The following is a 21,054-nucleotide window of genomic DNA, read 5'->3' on the forward strand; positions in this document are numbered from 1 at the left end:
CAACATAATCCTGGAAGTACTAGCCATAGCTATCAGAGAAGAAGAAAACATAAAAGGCATCCAGATTGGAAAGGAAGAAGTAAAACTCTAATTATTCACAGATGACATTACATTGTACATAGAAAACCCTAACCCATCTAAAAACTACTAGATTTAATAAATGAATTTGGCAATGTAGCAGGATACAAAATTAACACCCAGAAACCTATGGCATTTTTACCCACCAATAATGAACCAATAAAGAGAAACGAAAAAAACATTCCCATTTTACCATTGCAATAACAACAAAAAAATTAAGATACTTAGGCATAAACTTAACCAAGGAGGTAAAAGACCCATATTTAGAAAATTACAGGACATTGAAAAAAGAGATGGAAGAAGATATAAACAAGTGGAAAAATATACTGTGTTCATGGATTAGTAGAGTCAACATTAAAATGTCCATACTACCCAAAGCAATCTATAGATTCAGTATAATCCAGTGGTTCTCAACCTGTGGGTCGCGACCCCTTCACAGGGGTCGCCTAAGACCATCGGAAAACACATATATAATTACATACTGTTTTTGTGATTAATCACTATGCTTTAATTATGTTCAATTTGTAACAATGAAATTGGGGGTCACCACAACATGAGGAACTGTATTAAAGGGTCGTGGCATTAGGAAGGTTGAGAACCACTGGATAATCCCTATTAAAATACCAATGGCATATTTCACAGATTTAGAGCAAACACTTCAAAAATATATATAAAAGACCCTGAATAGCTGCAGCAATCTTGAGGAAGAAGAACAAAGTGGGAGGGATCACAATTCCAGATACCAAGTGATGCTGCAAAGCCACTATAATCAAAACAGTCTGGTACTGGCATAAGAACAGACACACAGACCAGTGGAACAGAGCAGAGAACTCAGTCATCAGCCCAAGCCATTACGTTCAATTAATATTCCACAAAGGAGGCAAGGGCATACAATGGAGTCAAGACAGTCACTTCAATAAATGGTGTTCGGAAAATTGGACAGATACATGCAAAAAATGAAAGTAGACCACCAACTTGCACCATACACAAAAATAAACTCAAAATGGATAAAAAATTTCAATGTAATATGTGAAACCATCAAAATCTTAGAAGAAACCATAGGCAGCAAGATCTCAGACATCTCTTGTAGCAATATGTTTATGGATACATCTCTGAGGGGAAAGGAAGCTAAGGAGAAAATAACCAAAAGGACTACATCAAAATAAAAAGCTTCTGCACAGCAAAAGAAACTATCAACAAAATGACAAGTGAGCCCACAACACGGGAAAATATATTTGCCAATGATATATCTGATAAGGGGTTACTTTCCAAAATATACAGGGAACTCATACAACTTAGCAAAGGAAGACAAGCAATCCCAATAAAAGATGGGCAAAGGACTTAAACAGACACTTGTCCAAAGTGGATGTGTGGAAAGCCAAAGAGCCATATGAAAAAATGCTCAAAGTCACTAATCATCTGAGAGATGCAAATCAAAAAGACAATGAGGTATCACCTCACACCTGTCAGAATGGCTATCAGCAACAAATCAACAAATGACAAGTGCTGGCAAGGATGTGGAGAAAAGGAACCCTAGTACACTGCTGGTCGGAGTGCAGACTGGTGCTGCCACTGTGGAAATAGTATGGAGTTTCTTCAAAAAATTAAAAATGGAACTCCCATTTGACCCAGTGATTCCACTTTTAGGGATATATCCCAAGAAGTCAGAAACACCAATCAGAAAGACTATATGCACCCCTATGTTCATAACAGCGCAATTTACAATAGTTAAGATGTGGAAACAGCTCAAGTGCCTATTAACAGATGAGTGAATAAAAACCTGAGGTATATTTACACAATGAAATACTATGCAGCTGTAAAAAGGAAATAATTTTTACCATTTGCAACAGCATGGATGGATATGGAGAGCATTATGCCAAGCAAAATAAGCCAGTTAGAGAAAGAGAAGTGTCACATAATCTTATTCATATGTGGAATCTAATGAACAAAATAAACTGTTGAACAAAATAGATCCAGAGTCAGAGAAGCACAGAATTGACTGTCGAACCTCAGAGGGAAGGCAGGGGAGGATGGGTGGCAGGGATGAGATCAACCAAAGAACTTGTATGCATGTATGCAATAATCCATGGACACAAACTATAGCATGGTGAAACCTTGGGGTGGGGGTCAGGGGCTGGCTGGATGAAGTCAATGGGGGAAAAAGGGGACATATTTAATACTTTCAATACTAAAGATAAGAAAAATAGAATAGTATTAATTTCCTGAATGCCAAGCATATATATTAATTTCACCTGTCGATTGATAGGTTTTGGTTAGGTAAACCTGAAATGTTTACCAGCCTTTAAAAAAAAATAATTAGTTGACATTTGGCTTTATATAAATAGTGCTTGCTTAGTATAGAAAATAAGAAATAAAGGCAAGTAGAAAACAGAAAACACAGAGATAATCAGCTATCCTTAAAATTTAAAGTAGAAGATTTTAAGAGACTAATTAATATTCCATGGTTAACTTAACCATTCTGCTACTGCTGGCTATTTATGGTTGCTTTTAGGCTGTTACCCTTATAAATAATACCATAATGTATATTTTTGTGCATAACTCTCTCTATTTCATACTTTTCATGGTACAGGATTTCAGACATGGAATTATTTTGACAAGAGTATAATAAATACTAATAATACTATATCCTTCATCTAGTTTCACCAGTTAATGTTTTTCTACATTTGCTTTCTTAGTCTCTTTTCATACATTTATGTGAGTGCATATCACCTATCCTATATAATAAAAGGGTAATATGCAAATCGGCCAAATGGCGGAACGACTGGTCGCTATGACATGCACTCACCACCAGTGGGCAGATGCTCAATGCAGGAGCTGTCCCTGGTGGTCACTGTGCTCCCCCAGGGGGAGTGCCGCTCATCCAGAAGCCAGGCAAGCGCAGTGGCGGTGGCAGGAGCCTCTCCCGCCTCCGAGGCAGTGCTAAGGACCAGCATACTGAGCAGTAAGGAGCAGCGAGCAGGCCGGTGGGAAGGAGCGAGGGCTCCCGGACTGCAAGAGGGTGCAGGCTGGACTGAGGGACACCCCCCCACCCCAGTGCACGAATTTTCGTGCACTGGTCCTTTGGTTCACATATATTACACATTTTTTGGAACCATTTGAAAGTAAGTTGCAGACATCATGACACCTCACCTCTAAATACTTCAGTCTGCATTTTGTAACAACCAGGTATTCTCTTACATAATTACCACAATAAATTGTGAAAAAAATTAATGTTTTCATATTATCATCTTACATTAATTCTAGAATCAGAATTATGAATGTCCTCCAAATGCCTTTTGTTTTGTTTTTGAAATCTAGGATCAAATTAACATTCTTGCATTATATTTTTTGGTTATTATGCCTCATTATTCTCTTAATCTTAGAACAGCCCCCTTCCTCCATCCCTTCCTCCTCTCTCCCTCTCTCTTTTTTTAAACCATGACATTGACCTTTTTGAAGAGTTCTGGCTAATTGTCTTTTTAGAATGTCCTACATTCTAGATTTTTGTGATTTATCTGGGATTGTTCTCCTAATTAGTTTCATGTTACATTTTTTTCCCCTAATTTCTCCCCACCCCCACCCCAGCTTCCCAGGCCAGCCATGTGCCTGTGCCTGCTCCAGTCACTCCCTCTTATGTTACATTTTTGCAAGAGTACTTCATAGCTTATTGCAGCATATCAGGGATACATAATGTCTGCTTGTCTTGCTGTTGGTGGTCCTGTATTTGATCAGTTGTTTAATATATGGTAGATGCTGGATCTCTCTCCATTGTAAAGGTGCCTTTCTTAATTAATAATCACCTGTGAGCCTAATTATATGTTTGCATTGTGTTGACACCAAGGTGGCTGAGCACTGATGAAAAGAAGTTACAAAATAGTATATTTGTGGCATTATAAATTTATGATTATTGATATCACTAGATTCCTAAACTGCAAGAAAATCTTTTTGTGCTTCTCTAGCCAACTTGTGTTCAGGGGCCCCTCCCCAACAATGATGATTTGAAACCTTTTCTTTTTTTCAAGCTTGTTTTCCTTTAGCTCTCATATCACTTTGGAAAGAAGATCTTGATTCCTTTTTCTTCTTGCCCCTTCTCCCATCACAAATCAGAAAGGTGGAACAGTTAAAGTGCTGGCAATAGAGTTGAGAGTGTGTGGTCTGGATCCCACTTGACTACTCACCCATATAGTTATTAATCATTCTACTTGGTCTTCTCAGTTGCATAAGAAGAAGAGTTATTATTGTACCTCATAGAGTAGTTGTGAGGATTAAATGAAGTAAATTACTGTAAAGTGCTCAGCATAGTGCCTGATATATAGTGCATGCTCAATAAATATTAGCTCTTCTTTTCTTTTTAAAAAAATCCTTCCCAGAGGATATGTTCACTGACTTAGAGAGAGAGAGAAAGGGAAAGAGAGAGAATCATCGATGTAAGAGAAAAGCATCGAATGGCCACCTCCCATACACGCCCCCATTGGGGATCGAACCTGAAACCTAGGCATGTGCCCTGAGTGGGAATTGAACCCACAATCCCCTGGTGTATGGGATGATGCTCCAATCAACTGAGCCACCCAGCCATGCAAATATTAGCTCTTATATCATTTCTTAGGAATCTTACTTTGTTAATTATTCTGTTTCCTGTACCTTCAACCTCTCTCACTCTGTTCACCTCTTCCCATAAGCATTTACTCAGATATTTTCTATCTTAAGCTAACTAATCAACCAATCACTAAGAAATCTTTCCTGTATTTCACATCTATCTTCAGCTTTTGTCGTGTATCCTTTATTCAAAGCCATATGTCAACTACCTATATTTTTTGTATCCTTTTCCTCCTTTTCCTTTTACTCATCCCATTGTGTTCTGATCTTACACTTCCACTAACCTATCCCTGATAAAGTCACCATTATGTATATAAATTCATTCTTATTTTCCTTGACTTTAGTGCTCTCATTTCCTCTCTTCATAGAAGATCAAAATAATCTTTAAAAAATGTATTTCTGATCTCATCATTTTTTTGTTATAACTAGTATATTTCTACTGCTGTTGATGTAAAGTCTCAAGTCCATAATATAGTTCACCAGGTCCCTCCTAACTGTCCATCCTTATCTTGTATAGATTTCCTTTTCACTCAAACCACTTGAACCAGGTTAAGTCCTGTAATTTCCTTATACAAACACTAGAAGCCCGATGCACGAAGATTTGTGCAAGAATAGGCCTTCTTTCCCCTGGCTGCTGGCATGCAGCAGGCTCGCTCCGGTAGCCTGTGCAGTGATGGCGGAGGCAGGGAGGACTGGAGAGGTTGGATATGCTAGTGCATTTCACTTTCCCATTGTGAGAGTGGGATGCAACTGGCCCCCTTCCTGGTCCTCTTCCTCCTCCGCCCTCCTCCTCCTGCCTGCCCGCCCTCCCTCCACGCCCATCGTCCCTCCCCTCTTTATTTGGTGAGATGGTGAGGAGGGAGATCTGATAATTTGGGTTACTATGTAGGCAGCCTCTTTCATCTATTCAAAATAAAGCTGAGCTGCCTGCAGCTGCTGCCACAGCTGCCACCATCACCCCTTGGCTGGCCCGGGGCTCCCAGAGCACGCTAACTGCACTGAGTGAGCTCCTGTGTGTGTCCGCGCCCGCAGGGCTGCTCTAGCGCTAGGTTGTTTACCAGAGCAGCGGGACGGGGTTGGGTAGAGGGAGACGCCAGACACTGGGACCTACGACCTCAGGCACCAGAGGGTTGCCTCTGAGGCTGGGGACTGAGCCACAGGGAGGCTGCAAGGACGGTTGACAGGTGTGGAGTGTGGCAGGGAGGCCCTGAGGAGGCGTGCTGCCCAGAGGCCCGGAGCAGCCAGGGGGCAGAGCCGCTGACATCTTTGTCAGGTTAATGTGCATACTCGCTCCTGATCGGCTGTGGGGCATCATGAAGTGACAGTCAATTTACATATTTCTCTTTTATTAGATAAAAAAAAATTACACATATCAAAGAGCCATTGCATTTTGTCCCTTCTTTTGGAGATCTCTCCATTTTCCACCTGTTTCTTTTGGATAATACCTCTTTTTCTTCAAGGTTTCAGCTTCAGTGCCATATTCTCAGTAAAACCTTTCCTGACTTGGTTCAGATCAAGTGCAGCCATCTGTATTTTTCCTTCATATCACTCATCACAATTGTAATAAAGTAATTAATTGGGTAATTCTTCTCTGGAATGAAAGCTCTATTAAGGTAGAACTATAACCATCTTGTTCATTGCTGAATTTCAGGTTCTAGAGTTGTTCTGCTAGCAGGTCTTTAGTAAGTCTTTGTTGAAAGAAGGATGCTTTTTATTCATTCAGAGAAATGCCACTCATCTCTTTATTCCTTAATAAGAATTCTAAAGATTAATATTTTAAAATCTCAAAATGGTTGGAGTTTCAGTGCATTCTATGGAGGTCCCCTGAAGACTGATTAACTCCCTCCTTCCAGATGGTATGAATATATAGACCCAAGCGAACAAGTGATTTATTTGAGATCTGTTTTCTCTTTAAAATATACTAGAGGCCTGGTGTATGGATTTGTACACTGGTGCGGGTCCCTTAGCCTGGCCTGTACCCTCTTGCAAGCTGGAACCCCTCGGGGGATGTCGGACTGCCAGTTTCTGCCCGATCCCCGCAGGTCCTCTGGGGATGTCGGACTGCTGGTTTTGAGACCAGCAGTCCGACATCCCCCAAGGGATGTAGTAGTGCACCAAGTGGCAGGTGGCAGAGGAGGAGCCCATGCTGGGCTGTGTGCTATGCCGCTCCCACTTATCCCAGCCCTGCTGTGCGGAGGCGGGAGAGGCTCGCGCCACCGCAGCTGCACTCGCTTGCCAGCCATGAGCCCGGCGTCTGAAGCCCCATGGCCAGCTGAGCAGCGTTCCCACTGTGGGGGCGCACTGACGACCAGGGGGAAGTTCCTGTGTTGACTGCCCCCTGGTGGTCAGTGCACGTCATAGCGACCAGTAAAATGGTCAACCGGTTGAACAGTTAACTGGTTGCTTAGGGTTTTATATATATGGATGAGCACTTGCCCTGGCCAGTGTTCTCAGTGGTTAGAGTGACTGCCCATGCACTGAAGGGTCTTGGGTTTGATTCCCAGTCAAGGGCGCAAACCTGGGTTGAAGGTTCGATCCCTAGCCCCAATCAGGGCGTGTGTGGGAGGCAACCAATCGATGTCTCTGTCTCTGTCTCTGTCTCTGTCTCTGTCTCTCTCTCTCTCTCTCTCTATATATATATAGATATATCCCTCCCCCACCCTCTCTCCCTCCCTGTCTCCCTTCCACTCTCTAAAAATCAATGGAAAAATGTCCTTGGGTGAGGATTAATAACAACAGCAACACAAATACATGAGCATTTTGCTTTCTGTTTCTTAATATTCATATATTTGTTAAACAAACAAACTGGTGCCTAAAACTGGTACCAGGGAGAATAATATGATTAAATATTTCCAAATCTTTCAGCCATTCCTCATTTGACATTGTTTCAAGTCAGGCTTGATAGCCTGCTTACACTACTGCAAAAAATATATTTCATGGTTCCAGTATTATCAGCCCAAGGATGTATTGAATGAGTAATGGGCAAAATGTAATGAGGCAAAAGGCTGGAATTGCCTGCAACCATGGCAAGTGCCCTTGATCAGAATCAAACCCGGGAACCTTCAGTCCACAGGCTGAGACTCTAACCATTGAGCAAACCAGCTAGGGTGCAGTTTTACTTTTGAAATTGGTATAGGTACAATAAAAGTAAATGTTTTAAATTGACCTATTTTTAAAAATAAAGTAAAATTAAATCTGTATTTTAAGATTATATAGGCTTGAGACCGTAGATGATCTACCATTGCACCCTTAGTTTTAACAATGTTTTCCAAATCAATAAATGCTAAAAGAAAAAAAATTTTAGTGCAGAAAGTTCTTGCCTCTGTGATGATATGTGCAGGTGTGTATTATTGTTCCACTAACAGTGAGAATAGACACAGATGGGTTATCAGGAATCCAACAGCTGTACAAGGTGTGTGACTACAGTTGTAGTATAACAGAATTTTGAAGACAATCCCAATTTAAGTGAAATAGGCTTTACTTTTTAATGTATATTTGAGAATGGTTAGGCAAAATTTTTACTTATGATGTTTACTATTCTATTTAATTGCTTCAAGAACTGAAATTTAGAATTCCTGGAGGCTTTCATTTGTTATTATTTGTGATGCATTCATGTATTATACAATGTTTAGTATTAATTATTTATGTGTGTAACAGGCAACTCAAAGTTATGTTGACGAATGTCCTATGGACGGATTTAGGACGAAAATTCAGAAAGATCCTACCTAGAAACGATGCTAATTTATGTGATGCCAACAAGGTGCAATCAGACTCATTGCCTTCGACATCTGTTGACAGCCTAGAGACATGTCAAAAATTAGAACCTCTCCACCAAAGCCTTAAATTATCTGAAAGGTATGTTGTTCAGTGTTGATTTTGTTCAGCTTACCACACTTAGAAATAAGTCCAATAGTCTTAAAAATAAGATTGTTGGAAATGATCTTTAAGAAAATCTTCATATGCAGGTGCACCCAATTTGTAGCAAATCTTAAAAGTTAACAACCTTGATTTACAAACTTAGTGATAGTTCCATACTTGATTAAATAGATTGACAGAATTATTTTTAAAAGCAAGTATCAATGCATTTAACTTACTTTATAATTTGATAAACATACACATATTTTAAGATTCATATATGATATAAAATGAAGAGATGTATACAAATAGGTAATGACCTAGATTAAATAACATTTAAAAGATACGGTAACATATCTTTTCTATTTTCTGCATCTTTAACATACCTTTTAGATGTTATTTAATCTAAGTACTTACCACTTAACTTTGTTGAACTTCCTTTTATTTTACATGCTGTTTTTTGAAAAAAAGAAGATGATATTGAAATATTACCACCAGGTTTTTAATATAAACATGCAGTTTAATTTTGAAAACTAACAAGACCAGATTTGTTTTTTATTTTTTAAAAGAATTATGTATGGAGTTTGGGGCCAAACATTAGGAATTAGTTCTGGGAATTTGTGATCTGTAACATAATATTTTTAATGTGTTTCCATGTATAGTTTTAACCCTTAAATGAATAGTTTTTGGAGGAGGTACTTTGCTTTCATTTAGACTAACATGTTATTAGCTACTTAGTGCTTAGGTTATATGGTCTGTAATTGAATGACACTCTATAAGAGTTTTAAGTCAAGATCCAGATAAAAACCACTAACTTTCAACACAGTTATTTTAAAAATAAAAGAACTTTGTCATAACACCTGAACATAATTTTATACATTAATTTAGAAAGGACACTTCTCTTAAATTAAAAAAGGCGAAAAATATAAAAAGCCAAGTAACGAGAATTTTCTTATTAGATCATACCTTATATAAATCTAACTTTCTGAAGCATGCTAAGTCTTAGACAGCTTAACTTCAGTAACTCATGAAGCAGTTTGCTCTCGTTCTTCTGGATTCTAGCATTTTTCTTTATAGTATGGGTGAACTATTCTCTTATTGTTCTGATAGATAAAGAGGGTAATTAAAGGAATGGCCCTTATAATCCCTGAGATTATTACTTTTTTAATTAAAAAATCGTTATTGTTGAAAGGATTACAAATGTTTCCCGCTTTCCCCCATTGACCTCTTCTAGCCCCCTCCTTCCATGCCCCCTCCCCACCCCATCCCAGGCCTTCAACACCCGATTGTTCGTGCCCATGCTTTATGCTTATATTCATACAAGTTCTTTGGTTGATCTCTTCCCCCACCCAACCTCCCCTGCTTTCCCTCTGAGATTCCACAGTCTGTTCCATGCTTCTATGTCTCTGGATCTATTTTGTTCATCAGTTTATTTTGTTCATTAGATTCCACATATGAGTGAGATCATGTCTTTATCTAACTGGCTTATTTCACTTAGCCTAATAACTCTGCAGGACCCTCCATGCTCTCTCAAAGGGTAAGAGATCCTTCTTTTTTATAGCTGCATAGTATTCCATGGTGTAAATGTACCATAGCTTTTTTTCCACTTATCTACTGATGGGCCCTTGGGCTGTTTCTAGACCTTAGCTATTGTAAATCACGCTGCAATGAACAGAGGGGTGCATACATTCTTTCTGATTGTTGTTTCAGGTCTCTTAAGATATAGTGCTGCAAGTGGGATCACTGGGTCAAATGGCAGTTCTGTATTTAATTTTTTGAGAAAACTCCATACTGTTTTCCATAATGGCTACACCAGTCTGCATTCCCACCAGCAGTACTAGGGTTCCCTTTTCTCCACATCCTTGCCAGCACTTGTCATTTGTTGATTTGTTGATGATAACCATTCTGACAGGTTTGAGGTGATTATTGTTTTAATGTGCATCTCTCTGATGATCAGTGACTTTGAGCAATTTTTCATATGTTTCTTGGCCATCTGTATGTCCTCTTTTGAGAATTATCTATTTAAGTCCTTTGCCAATTTTTAAATTGGATTGTTTGTCTTCCTTTTGTTAAGTTGTATGAGTTCCTTATATATTTTGGGTATTAACCCTTTATCAGATGTATCATTGCCAAATATGTTTTCCCATACAGTGGACTTCCTTTTCATTTTGTTGATGGTTTCTTTTGCTGTGAAGAAGCTTTTTATTTTGATGTGGTTACTTTCTCTTTAGTTACTTTTGCCCTAGGACAGTGGTCAGCAAACTCATTAGTCAACAGAGCCAAATATCAACAGTACAACGATTGAAATTTCTTTTGAGAGCCAAATTTTTTAAACTTAAACTATATAGGTAGGTACATTGTTATTAACTTAATTAGGGTACTCCTAAAGCTTAGGAAGAGCCACACTCAAGGGGCCAAAGAGCCGCATGTGGCTCGTGAGCCGCAGTTTGCTGACCACGGCCCTAGGAGATGTATCTATAAACATATTGGTACGAGAGATGTCTGAGATTTTGCTGCCTATGGTTTCTTCTAAGATTTTCATGGTTTCACGACTTGCATTGTAATCCTTTACCCATTTTGAGTTTATTCTTGTGTATGGTGCAAGTAGGTGTTCTAGTTTCATTTTTTGCATGTATCTGTCCAGTTTTCCCAACACCATTTATTGAAGACACTGTCTTGACTCCATTGTATGCTCTTTCCTCCGTTGTCAAATACTAATTGAGCATAATGGCTTGGGTTGATTTCTGGGGTCTCTGTTGTGTTCCATTGATCTATATGCCTGTTCTTGTGCCAGTACCAGGCTGTTTTGATTACAGTGGCTTTGTAGTATAACTTGATATCTGTATTGTGATCCCTCCCACTTTGTTCTTCTTTCTCAAGATTGCTGTGACTGTTATGGGTCTTTTTAAATTCCATATAAATTTATGGAGTATTTGGTCTAGTTCTGTGAAATACGCCATTGGTATTTTAATAGGGATTGCATTGAATCTATAAATTGCTTTGTGTTGTATGGACATTTTAATGATGTTAACTCTACCTATCCATCAACATGGTATATTTTTCTACTTGTTTATATCTTTATTTCTTTTTTCAATGTCCTGTAGTTTTCCAAGTACCAGTCTTTTACCACCTTGGTTAAGTTTTTTCCTAAGTATCTAAATTTTTTTGTTGCAGTGGTAAATGGGATTGTTTGTTTAGTTTCTCTTTCTGAGAATTCATTTTTGGTGTATCAAAATACCATTGATTTCTGGTTGTTACTTTTGTATCCTGCTATGTTCCTGAATTCATTTAATGAAATATAGTAGTCTTTTTGGTGGTGTCTTTAGGGTTTTCTATGTACAATATCATGTCATCTGTGAATAATGACAGTTTTACTTCTTCCTTTCCAATTTGGATGCCTTTTATGTTTTCTTCTTATCTGATCACTGTGGCTAGGACTTCCAGTACTGTGTTGAATAAGAGTAGTGAAATCAGACATTCCTGTCTTGTTCTTGTTCTTTGGGGAAATTATTTTAGTTTTTTCCCATTGAGTATGATGTTTGTTGTAGTTTGTCATATATAGCCTTTATCATGTTGAGATATACTTATTCTATTCCTACTTTGTTGAGAGTTTTTGTGAAAAATGAGTGTTGGATTTTGTTGAATGCTTTTTCTGCATCTGTTGATATGATGTGATTTTTGTCTTTCAATTTGTTTATGTGATATATCATGTTTACTGATTTGCTGATATTGTACCAGCTTTGCATCACCAAACTAAATCCCACTTGGTCACGGTGTATGATCTTTTTAATATATTGCTGGATCCGATTTGCCTAATATTTTATTTTGAGTATTTTAGTATTTATTTTTATCTGAGCTTTTGGCCTATAATTCTCTTTCTTTGCAGTGTCCTTAGCTGGTTTTGGAATTAAGATAATACCAGTCTCATAGAAAGAGCTTGGAAGTGTTCCTTCCTCTTGGATTATTTGGAATAGTTTGAGGAGGATAGGTGTTAGTCGTTCTTTGAAGGGTTCATAAAACTCCCTTATGAAGTCATCCTGACCAGGACTTTTGTTTGCTGGGAGTTTTTAAAAATTTTTTATTGCTGCTTCAATTTCATCAGTAGTTATCAGCCTATTCAGATTTTCTGATTCTTCCTAATTGAGTTTTGGAAAGTATTTTTCTAGGAATATGTCCATTTCATCTAGGTTATCCAGTTTATTAGAATAGAGTTGTTTGTAGTATATTTTTACAATCCTTTGTATTTCTGTGGGGTTGGTTGTTACTTCACCCTTTCATTTCTGATTTTGTTTATTTGGGTCCTCTCTCTTTGCTTCTTGATGAGCCTGGCTAGAGTTTCATCAATCTTGTTTATCCTTTTACAGAACCATCTCTTGGTTCTATTGATCTTTTGTATTGTTTATTTGGTCTCTATGTTATTTATTTCCATTCTGATCTTTATTCCTTCTGCTTACTCTGGGCTTTTCTTGTTGCTCTCTTTCTAGTTCTTTAAGTTGTAGGGTTAGATAATTTATTACCAGTTTTTCTTGTTTCTTGAGGTAGGCCTGTAGTGTTATGAACTTCCCTCTCAGGACTGCTTTCACTATGTCCCGTAGATTTTGGAGTGTCGTGTTTTATTTTCATTTGTTTCCAGAATGTTTTTTATTTCTTCTTTGACCTCTTTGGTAATCCATTCATTGTTTAATAACGTGCTGTTTAGCCTCCATGTGTTTGAATGTTTTGGGTGTTTTTACTGTAGTTGATTTCTAGTTTCATTACGCTGTGATCTGAGAAGATGCTTGATACGATTTCAGTCTTTTTGAACTTGTAGAGACTTGTTTTGTGTCCTAACATGTTGTCTGTCTTTGAGAATGACCCATGTGCACCTGAGAAGAATGTATATTCTGCAGCTTTGGGGTGAAATGTTCTACAAATGTCAGTTAAATTCATCTGATCCAGTGTGTCATTTATTTATCTATTTATTTGTAAAATATATTTTTATTGACTTCAGAGTGGAAGGAAGAGGGAGAGAGAAATAGAAATATCAGTGATAAGAGAATCATTGATCGGCTGCCTCCTACACGCCCCCTACTGGCTATCGAGCATGCAACCTGTGCATTTACACTTGACTGGAATCGAACCCAGGACCCTTCAGTCCACAGGCAATGTTCTGTGTATTGAACCAAACCAGCTAGGTAGGGCAAGTTATATTTGCTTTTAGAATTAATACAATATAGGCAACAATATAGGGAAATAACTAAGAAGAAAAAGACTTTGTACAGAAAGCCCAATCCAGTTAACTATGGTAGTAATAAAAGGCATAAAGTCATTAGGATTTGAACTGAGACAGTGGTAATAAACAGACAGTGGTAATAAACATGGAAAGGAGATAATTTTGAGACTTAGGAAGTAAAATTAACTAGACATGATAAATGATTAGATATGAAGGGTAAAGAAGAAATTAGAATCAGGACAATAACGAAGTCCTAATTTGGAGAACAGTGTACAGAGGAGTCATATACTCAGACAGGAAGAAGATACAGATATAAGAACAAGTCTGAAAACAAAGATGATTCATTCACATTGAACAAGCTAAATTTACAAAACCTGGAGCTCAGGTAAAAAGTTCTATACTGGCTGGTAGTTCACACAAAAAAGCAGACACACACAGTAAAAAACAAATTAGAATCTTATTGGTACTCTTCCTTTATATTTAAATTTCATGAACACATAATCTAGCTACTAACCCTTCCTGGTGAGAAAAACTATTCTTTTTATTACTGGATGAAACATTGCAGTTTAGCTGAAAAGGGACAGGTTAAATGAAGGGACTGATGCGATTGTCATTTGGAAGAGAGTTGAAGCTGCTTTTCAAAAGAGTCTCAGGGAAAAACAATTAAAAAACAGGAGGACAGCTTAAGGGAGCCGTGGGACAATATGAAACATAACAATGTTTGCATAATAGGATGCCAGAAGGGGACGAAAGTGAGCAAGGGATAGAGAATGTGTTTGAAGAAATAATGGCAGAAAACTTCCCCAAACCTGGGGAAAGAAAAAAGTCACACAAATCCAGAGGGCAAGAGTCCCAAGCAAGAAGAACCCAAACAGGTCCACGGCCAGATGCATTAAAATTAAAATGCCAGAAATTAAAGACAAAGAGAGAATCTTAAAGGCAGCAAGAGAAAAGCAATTTGTTACCTACAAAGGAGGTAACTACTACCATAGTTAACTGGATTGGGCTTTCTGTACAAAGTCTTTTTCTTCTTAGTTATTTCCCTATATTGTTGCCTATATTGTATTAATTCTAAAAGCAAATATAACTTGCCCTACCTAGCTGGTTTGGTTCAATACACATTCTTCCAGATGGAGGTGCTTGCAGCAGTCATTGTTCCAATGCGGAGACCTCCCCAGTGCAGGGCTGACAGCCATTTCTGTTTGTTTTGCTCTGGTGATTCCCTGAGACCCTGCCCCACCCAATTTAAAATCCCACCCAAGCTGTGTGCAGAAGCTTTTGCATATGAATGGCCTGTCCTTTCTTAGCCTAAAACTTGTCAAACAAGCTGCAGCTGGGTCAGGGAGCCCAAAAGCAATAAGGCTGTCAGTTGATTTCTCATCATAAACTCTACAGGCCAGAAGAGAATGGCATGAAGTATTCAAGGCAAAGAAAAGCAAGGATCTGAAACCAAGATTACTATATTCAGCAAGGCTATCATTCAAAATAGGTGGAGAAATAAAAAGCTCCCCAGACCAAAAAAAAAAAGGAACTAAAGGAGTTCATCACCACCAAACCAGCACTGAAAGAAATGCTAAAGGGAGAACCAAGATGGTGGCATAGGTAAACGCCTGTACTTGCTGCCTCCCACACCACTTAAAAATTACAACTGAAATACAGAACAACCATCATTCAGAACCATCAAAAAGCTGGCTGAGTGGAAGTACAATAATAACAGAAGTAAAGAAGAAAGCACACAGACTGGTAAGAGGTGCAAAAGCACAGAACGGGCTGGTCTGGCACCTGGGTGTGCCGCTTTTTTAATCGGGAGGGAGATTGCCTCTGCGGAGGCTGCCTGGAAGAGCAGAGAGTCCCAGCCCCACAACAGACCTCCAGCCCACGGTTCCAGAGCTGGGGTAGGAAGTCCCTACAGGCAGTAAGAACTCCGGACTCTAAAAACCAATGTGGATTGGGCTGACACACAGACTGCTGGAGACCCAGCTGATCCTCTTAAAAGGCTGGCACTACGAACTGCTTTCACAGGCTCCCAATTCCTCTGAGCTCCAGTGTCGGGTGAGGCTCTGGGGGACCCAGACACACACGGGGAGAAACTGGACTGCCTGGCATCAGGGCAGGAACTTGGGGGCAGCTTTCTTCCAGATGGAGGTGCTTGCAGCAGTCATTGTTCCAATGCGGAGACCTCCCCAGTGCAGGGCTGACAGCCATTTCTGTTTGTTTTGCTCTGGTGATTCCCTGAGACCCTGCCCCACCCAATTTAAAATCCCACCCAAGCTGTGTGCAGAAGCTTTTGCATATGAATGGCCTGTCCTTTCTTAGCCTAAAACTTGTCAAACAAGCTGTAGCTGGGTCAGGGAGCCCCAAAGCTATCAATAAAAGGCCCAAGACCTGGCACCAGCACCAGCCTGCCTTGCTTCCCAGGTGGGCCTTGCATGGACATTTTCAAACCCGATACAAAGAGGAGGATCTGCAGATCTCTCTGTAGCTTCTGCAGGATGGCCCCAGGCAGTGGCTGACTTTGCACCTCCCTGGAGACCCGAGAGCCAGTGTACCCAGTAGTCACTAAGAGACCATACCAGATTATAACTCTTCACATCCATAAGTGACACACTCAAGGGGCAGACTCAGTGAGCACCAAAGCCCCACTGAAGCAAGTCCTGCTCCATAAGGGTGTCTCCTGCACAGCAGCTCTCCCATTGTAGTCGTAGCTGGTCCCCACAGCCAATAGGCCTGGAGGTCAATTCCTCCCAGTGACACCAACAGTAATCAAGGCTCAATTATAATAAGACTGTGCACACAGCCCACCTCAGGTGATTGGGGAGGCTGAGCCACTGGCCCTATAGGACCCCTACTACACAAGGCCACTCTATCAACTCAAGGAGACTTAGCAGCTACCCAGTACATAGAAACAAACACAGGGAAGCAGCCAAAATGTGGAGACAAACATGTCACAATGAAAGAAATGGAAGAAAGCAAAATACTGGTTATAGAGTTCAAAACCACAGTTAGAAGGTTACTCAAGAATCTTCTAGAAACCTCCGAGGAACTTAGTGAGACCTTCAAGGATCTTAGTGAGATGCCAAAAGAATGGAAAAGGACCAGTCAGAAATTAAGCATACACTGACTGAATTAAAGAATAATATATAGGGATTCAACAGTGGACTAGAGGATCCCGAGAATCAAGTCAGTGATTTGAAATATGAGGAAGCAAAAGACACCTAACCAGAAGAGCAAAAAGAAAAAAGAATCCAAAAACATGAAGCTAGTGAAAGGAGCCTCTGGGACAACTTCAGGCGCACCAACATCTGAATTATGGGAGTGAAGGAGGAAGAGAGAGCAAGATACTGAAAACCTATTTGACGAAATAATGACAGAAAACTTCCCCTACCTGGTGAAAGAAATAGACTTACAAGTCAAGGAAGCACAGAGAACCCCAAACAAAAGGAATCCAAAGAAGACCACACCAAGACACATCATAATTAAAATGCCAAGGGCAAAAGACAAAGAGAGAATCTTTGAAGCAGCAAGAAAAAAACAGTTAGTTACCTACAAGGGAGTGGCCATACGACTGTCAGCTTATATCTCAACAGAAACTATGCAGGCCAGAAGGGAGTGGCAAGAAATATTCAAAGTGATGAATAGCAAGAACCTCCAACCAAGATTACTCTACCCAGCAAAGCTCTACTTTAGAATTGAAGGTCAGATAAAAAGCTTCACAGACAAGAAAAATGTATAGGAGTTGATCACCACCAAACCAGTATTATATGAAACTAGTGGCTTGGTGCACAAAATTCGTGCACATTAAAAGGGGATTAATTAGAGTAAATATTTTAATATTGCTATTTGCCCTTTCTCTATAATAGAAGTGTCAGAGAGGAAAGAAAATTAGTAAAATGTATATGAAAATCTTCCTCCTGTTAGAGTCTGGGGCACACCACAGGACCCAGAGTCAAGTCCCTGCCCACCCACATGTACCTCAAAATCGTGCGAGACCCAGATCCAGCCGGCTCCCCCACATTGGGCTAGATCCAGACCCGGCCAGTCCCACCCTTGTCAAGCCCCACTGGGCGGGGGGCGCAGCCTGATGTCCCCCAACCCAGGGTGAGCATCCTGAGGTCCCCTGGCCCAGCACTAGGGCGGTGGGGCACTCCTTGAGGTCCCCCATCAAGCCCTGCCAGGCGGGAGGTGTGGCCTGAGGTCCCCCGGCCCCCCGCCGGGGTGGTGGGTGCGGCCTGAGGTCCCCCTTCAAGCCCTGCCGGGCAGGGGGCGAGGCCTCAGGTCCCCTGGCCTAGGGCCAGGGCAAGGGGCATGGCCTGAAGACCCCCATCAAGCCCCGCCAGGCAGTGGGGCACGGCTTGTGGTTCCCCTGGCCTGGTGCTGGGGAGGGGGTGCAGCCTGAGGTGCCCATTAAGCCCTGCCAGGTGGGGGGCGCTGCCTGAGGTCCCCCAGCCTGGCACCAGGGTTGGGGGTGTGGCCTGAGGTCCCCTGTCAAGCCCCATGGGGGCTGGGGAGGGTGCTGCCTCAGGTCCTGGCTGATTGCTCGTTAAGGCTCGTTACAGGAACTCGGCCTCTGCTGTGGGCGCAGCCATCTTGTGTTATGGAAACCCCTGCCTTTGCTGTGGCTGCCACCATCTTTGTGGCAGAGTGATGGTCAATTTGCATATTCCCTCTTTATTATAAAGGATGCTGAAGGGTATTCTTTAAGAAGAGGAAGAAGAAGAAAAAGGTAAAGCTAAAAAATATGAACAACAAAGGGACAACAAATACATATCTATCAACAATTGAATCTAAAAATCAAATGAATAAAAAATCTGATGAACAGAATAAACTGGTGAACAGGAGGATAGAATCAGGGCATGGAAATGGAACAAACAGATTGACAATTCTCAGAGGGAAGGGTGTGTGGGGGTGTGTGGGAAGAGATTAGTCAAAGATCTTATATGCATGTATGCCGTACCTATGGACACAGACAATAGGGTTGTGAGAGCCTGAGGTGTGGTGGGAACTGGGTGTAGGGGAGCTATGGGGGGAAAAAGATGGACATCTGTAATAATCTCAACAATAAAGATTAAAAGGAATAAGAAGAACGCTTGCTCTTAACTCTTGTGCTATACTGCTTTTCACTCTAATGACTTTCATTTTCCTATAAGTAAAGTAAGACTTAGATTTTGTTATATATATTTATATGATGTCTATTTCATTAACCCATTAAGTATTTTACTTATTCTTTACATTTTTCCTTGTGGGATTTGTTCTAATTGAGTGATTTCTAATTGAAAGGTATACTGTGGTAGACATGCTGAGATAATTCCTTGAACCTTCTGATAGCCTCAGAGTTCCTCTAGGGCTCTTGTGCTTTAAAGATACAGATTCTACTACAGTTTGGTATATAATCTTTTCAAATGGTTTTGGGGTAAATTTTGAAAATTTTCTCTCCTAGGAAAGACTTTGAGCTATTTGTTCAACTTAGAAAGTCTTATTTCTCTGCCAAAGTTCTTTTTTCATATCTGTTCTGTTCCCTCCCTCCCTTCCTCCCTCCCTCCCTCCCTCCCTCCCTCTCTTTCTTCCTTTTTTAAAATTGATTTCAGAGAGAGGAAGGGAGAGGGACAGAGGGATAGAAACATCAATGATGAGAATCATTGATCGGCTGCCTCCTGCATACCTGCTACTGAGGATCAAGCCCATAACCAAGGCATGTGCCCTGACCGTGATCTCCTGGTTCATGGGTGGATCTCAACCACTGAGCCACACTGGCTGGCTACTTTTTCTTTCTTTAAAAATCTAGCTACCAAACTGTTAGGGGCAGAAATTGAATATTGGGGACAAGCTACAATTATAAGAAATATTAATCATGCTCTGTTAATCATGATTGTTCTGTTCTGATTAGAGAAAGGACATTCTAACCTCACTGAGAGTTGTATGCCCTGGGAATGGGAGTTAACATTGGAATACAGCTCATTCTCCTTCCGAGAACTGCCTATCATTATGGAAAGATTTACAACCTTGTGGCAGAAACAATCTAGTCCAGGGGGCACCTGTTCTTTATAACCCCTAACCCCTATTGTCTGTAATTTGGTCCTGGTGTGCCTAGAGGCTTCCACCCTCCTGTGACACCACCCTCCCCCAGCCCACATGATTTGTTACTGTTAATCCTGTGCCCACTTTCCCCACACTTGTAATTCCTTCTTTCCTACGTGATCTTTGTCCTTCTACCCAATATAAGCAGCTGGCGTATGGTGGGGTACACAGCAGATTTTTGTGGATGACCTGCTTCTCTCCCATACTACCCGCATTATTGGAATAAACGCTTATATATGATTCAACCCTGTTTCTGCTTAATTGGCTCAATAGTTACAGGCAGCCCAGACCCCTTGGTTGTCCGGTTATAAAACAAACCTTACAAGAATAGGGTGACTTATTATTCAGAAGAGAATCATAATCTTTAAAAATTCTCTCTTTCCTTGCTGATATTTGTACTTTTTGTTATCGTTGTAGATTCTATTTAACACGTTGTATAGAACTAATCTTTATGGACAATATCTTACCTATTTGGAGAGACAGCTTTTTTAGGGACTCAATAGTTTAAAATAAATTTAAACATACTGTAGTCAGACATTTAAAAGAGATACTAAACGATAGCTGACATTTCTTTGATGTGTTTCCTTATATATCCCAAATGTTCTCTTTACTTAAATATTATAGTTTCTGGATATTTTCATTATGAGTCATATTTTAGAATTTGGTAATGATAGGGGATCATATACTAATAAAAGCCTAGGTGGCCCTCATGCCCTCACATCATCACAAGATGGCTGCCTCCATGTCATCACAAGATGGCCACCACAAGATGGCCAGCAGGGGGAGGCAGTTGGGGGCAATCAGGCCGGCAGGGGAGGGCAGTTGGGGGCGACTGGGCCAGCAGGGAGGGCAGTTGAGGGCGATCGGGTTGGCAGGGGAGCAGTTAGGCATCAATCAGGTTGTCAGTGGAGTGGTTAGGAGGTAATTAGTATGGCAGGCAGGTGAGCGGTTAGGAGCCAGCAGTCCTGGATTGTGAGAGGGATGTCTGACTGCTGGTTTAGGGATCGGGCCTAAACTGGCAGTTGGACATCCCCCAAGGGGTCCCAGATTGGAGAGGGTGCAGGCTGGGCTGAGGGACCCCCCACCCCCGCCCACAGTGCACAAATTTCATGCACCAGGCCTCTAGTAAAGATTTAATTCTTAACATGAATAACCAATTTAGTATATCAGTTTCTCTCATTTCTTTTTTTAAAGGTTAATCATACAGTTTTTTATTTCTTTTGTAAAAAATTTATCTT

At 40.5% G+C, this 21,054-nt stretch overlaps 1 protein-coding gene across 2 annotated transcripts in view; it reads left to right on the plus strand.

Annotated features, from left to right (window-relative positions):
- SENP7 (SUMO specific peptidase 7) overlaps window positions 1–21,054 on the plus strand; it is a 159,214-nt gene that overhangs the window by 58,946 nt on the left and 79,214 nt on the right. For both annotated transcript variants that reach the window (XM_070406058.1, XM_070406059.1), the window contains exon 5: window positions 8,332–8,529. In XM_070406058.1, the coding sequence (XP_070262159.1) occupies window positions 8,332–8,529 (198 nt within the window). The remainder of the gene's footprint in view (window positions 1–8,331; window positions 8,530–21,054) is intronic.

Source organism: Myotis yumanensis, unplaced genomic scaffold, assembly GCF_028538775.1.
Source record: "Myotis yumanensis isolate MYYU_CA2020_CCGP unplaced genomic scaffold, mMyoYum1.0.hap1 SCAF_2, whole genome shotgun sequence".
In the NCBI taxonomy this organism is placed as follows: Eukaryota; Metazoa; Chordata; class Mammalia; order Chiroptera; family Vespertilionidae; genus Myotis; species Myotis yumanensis.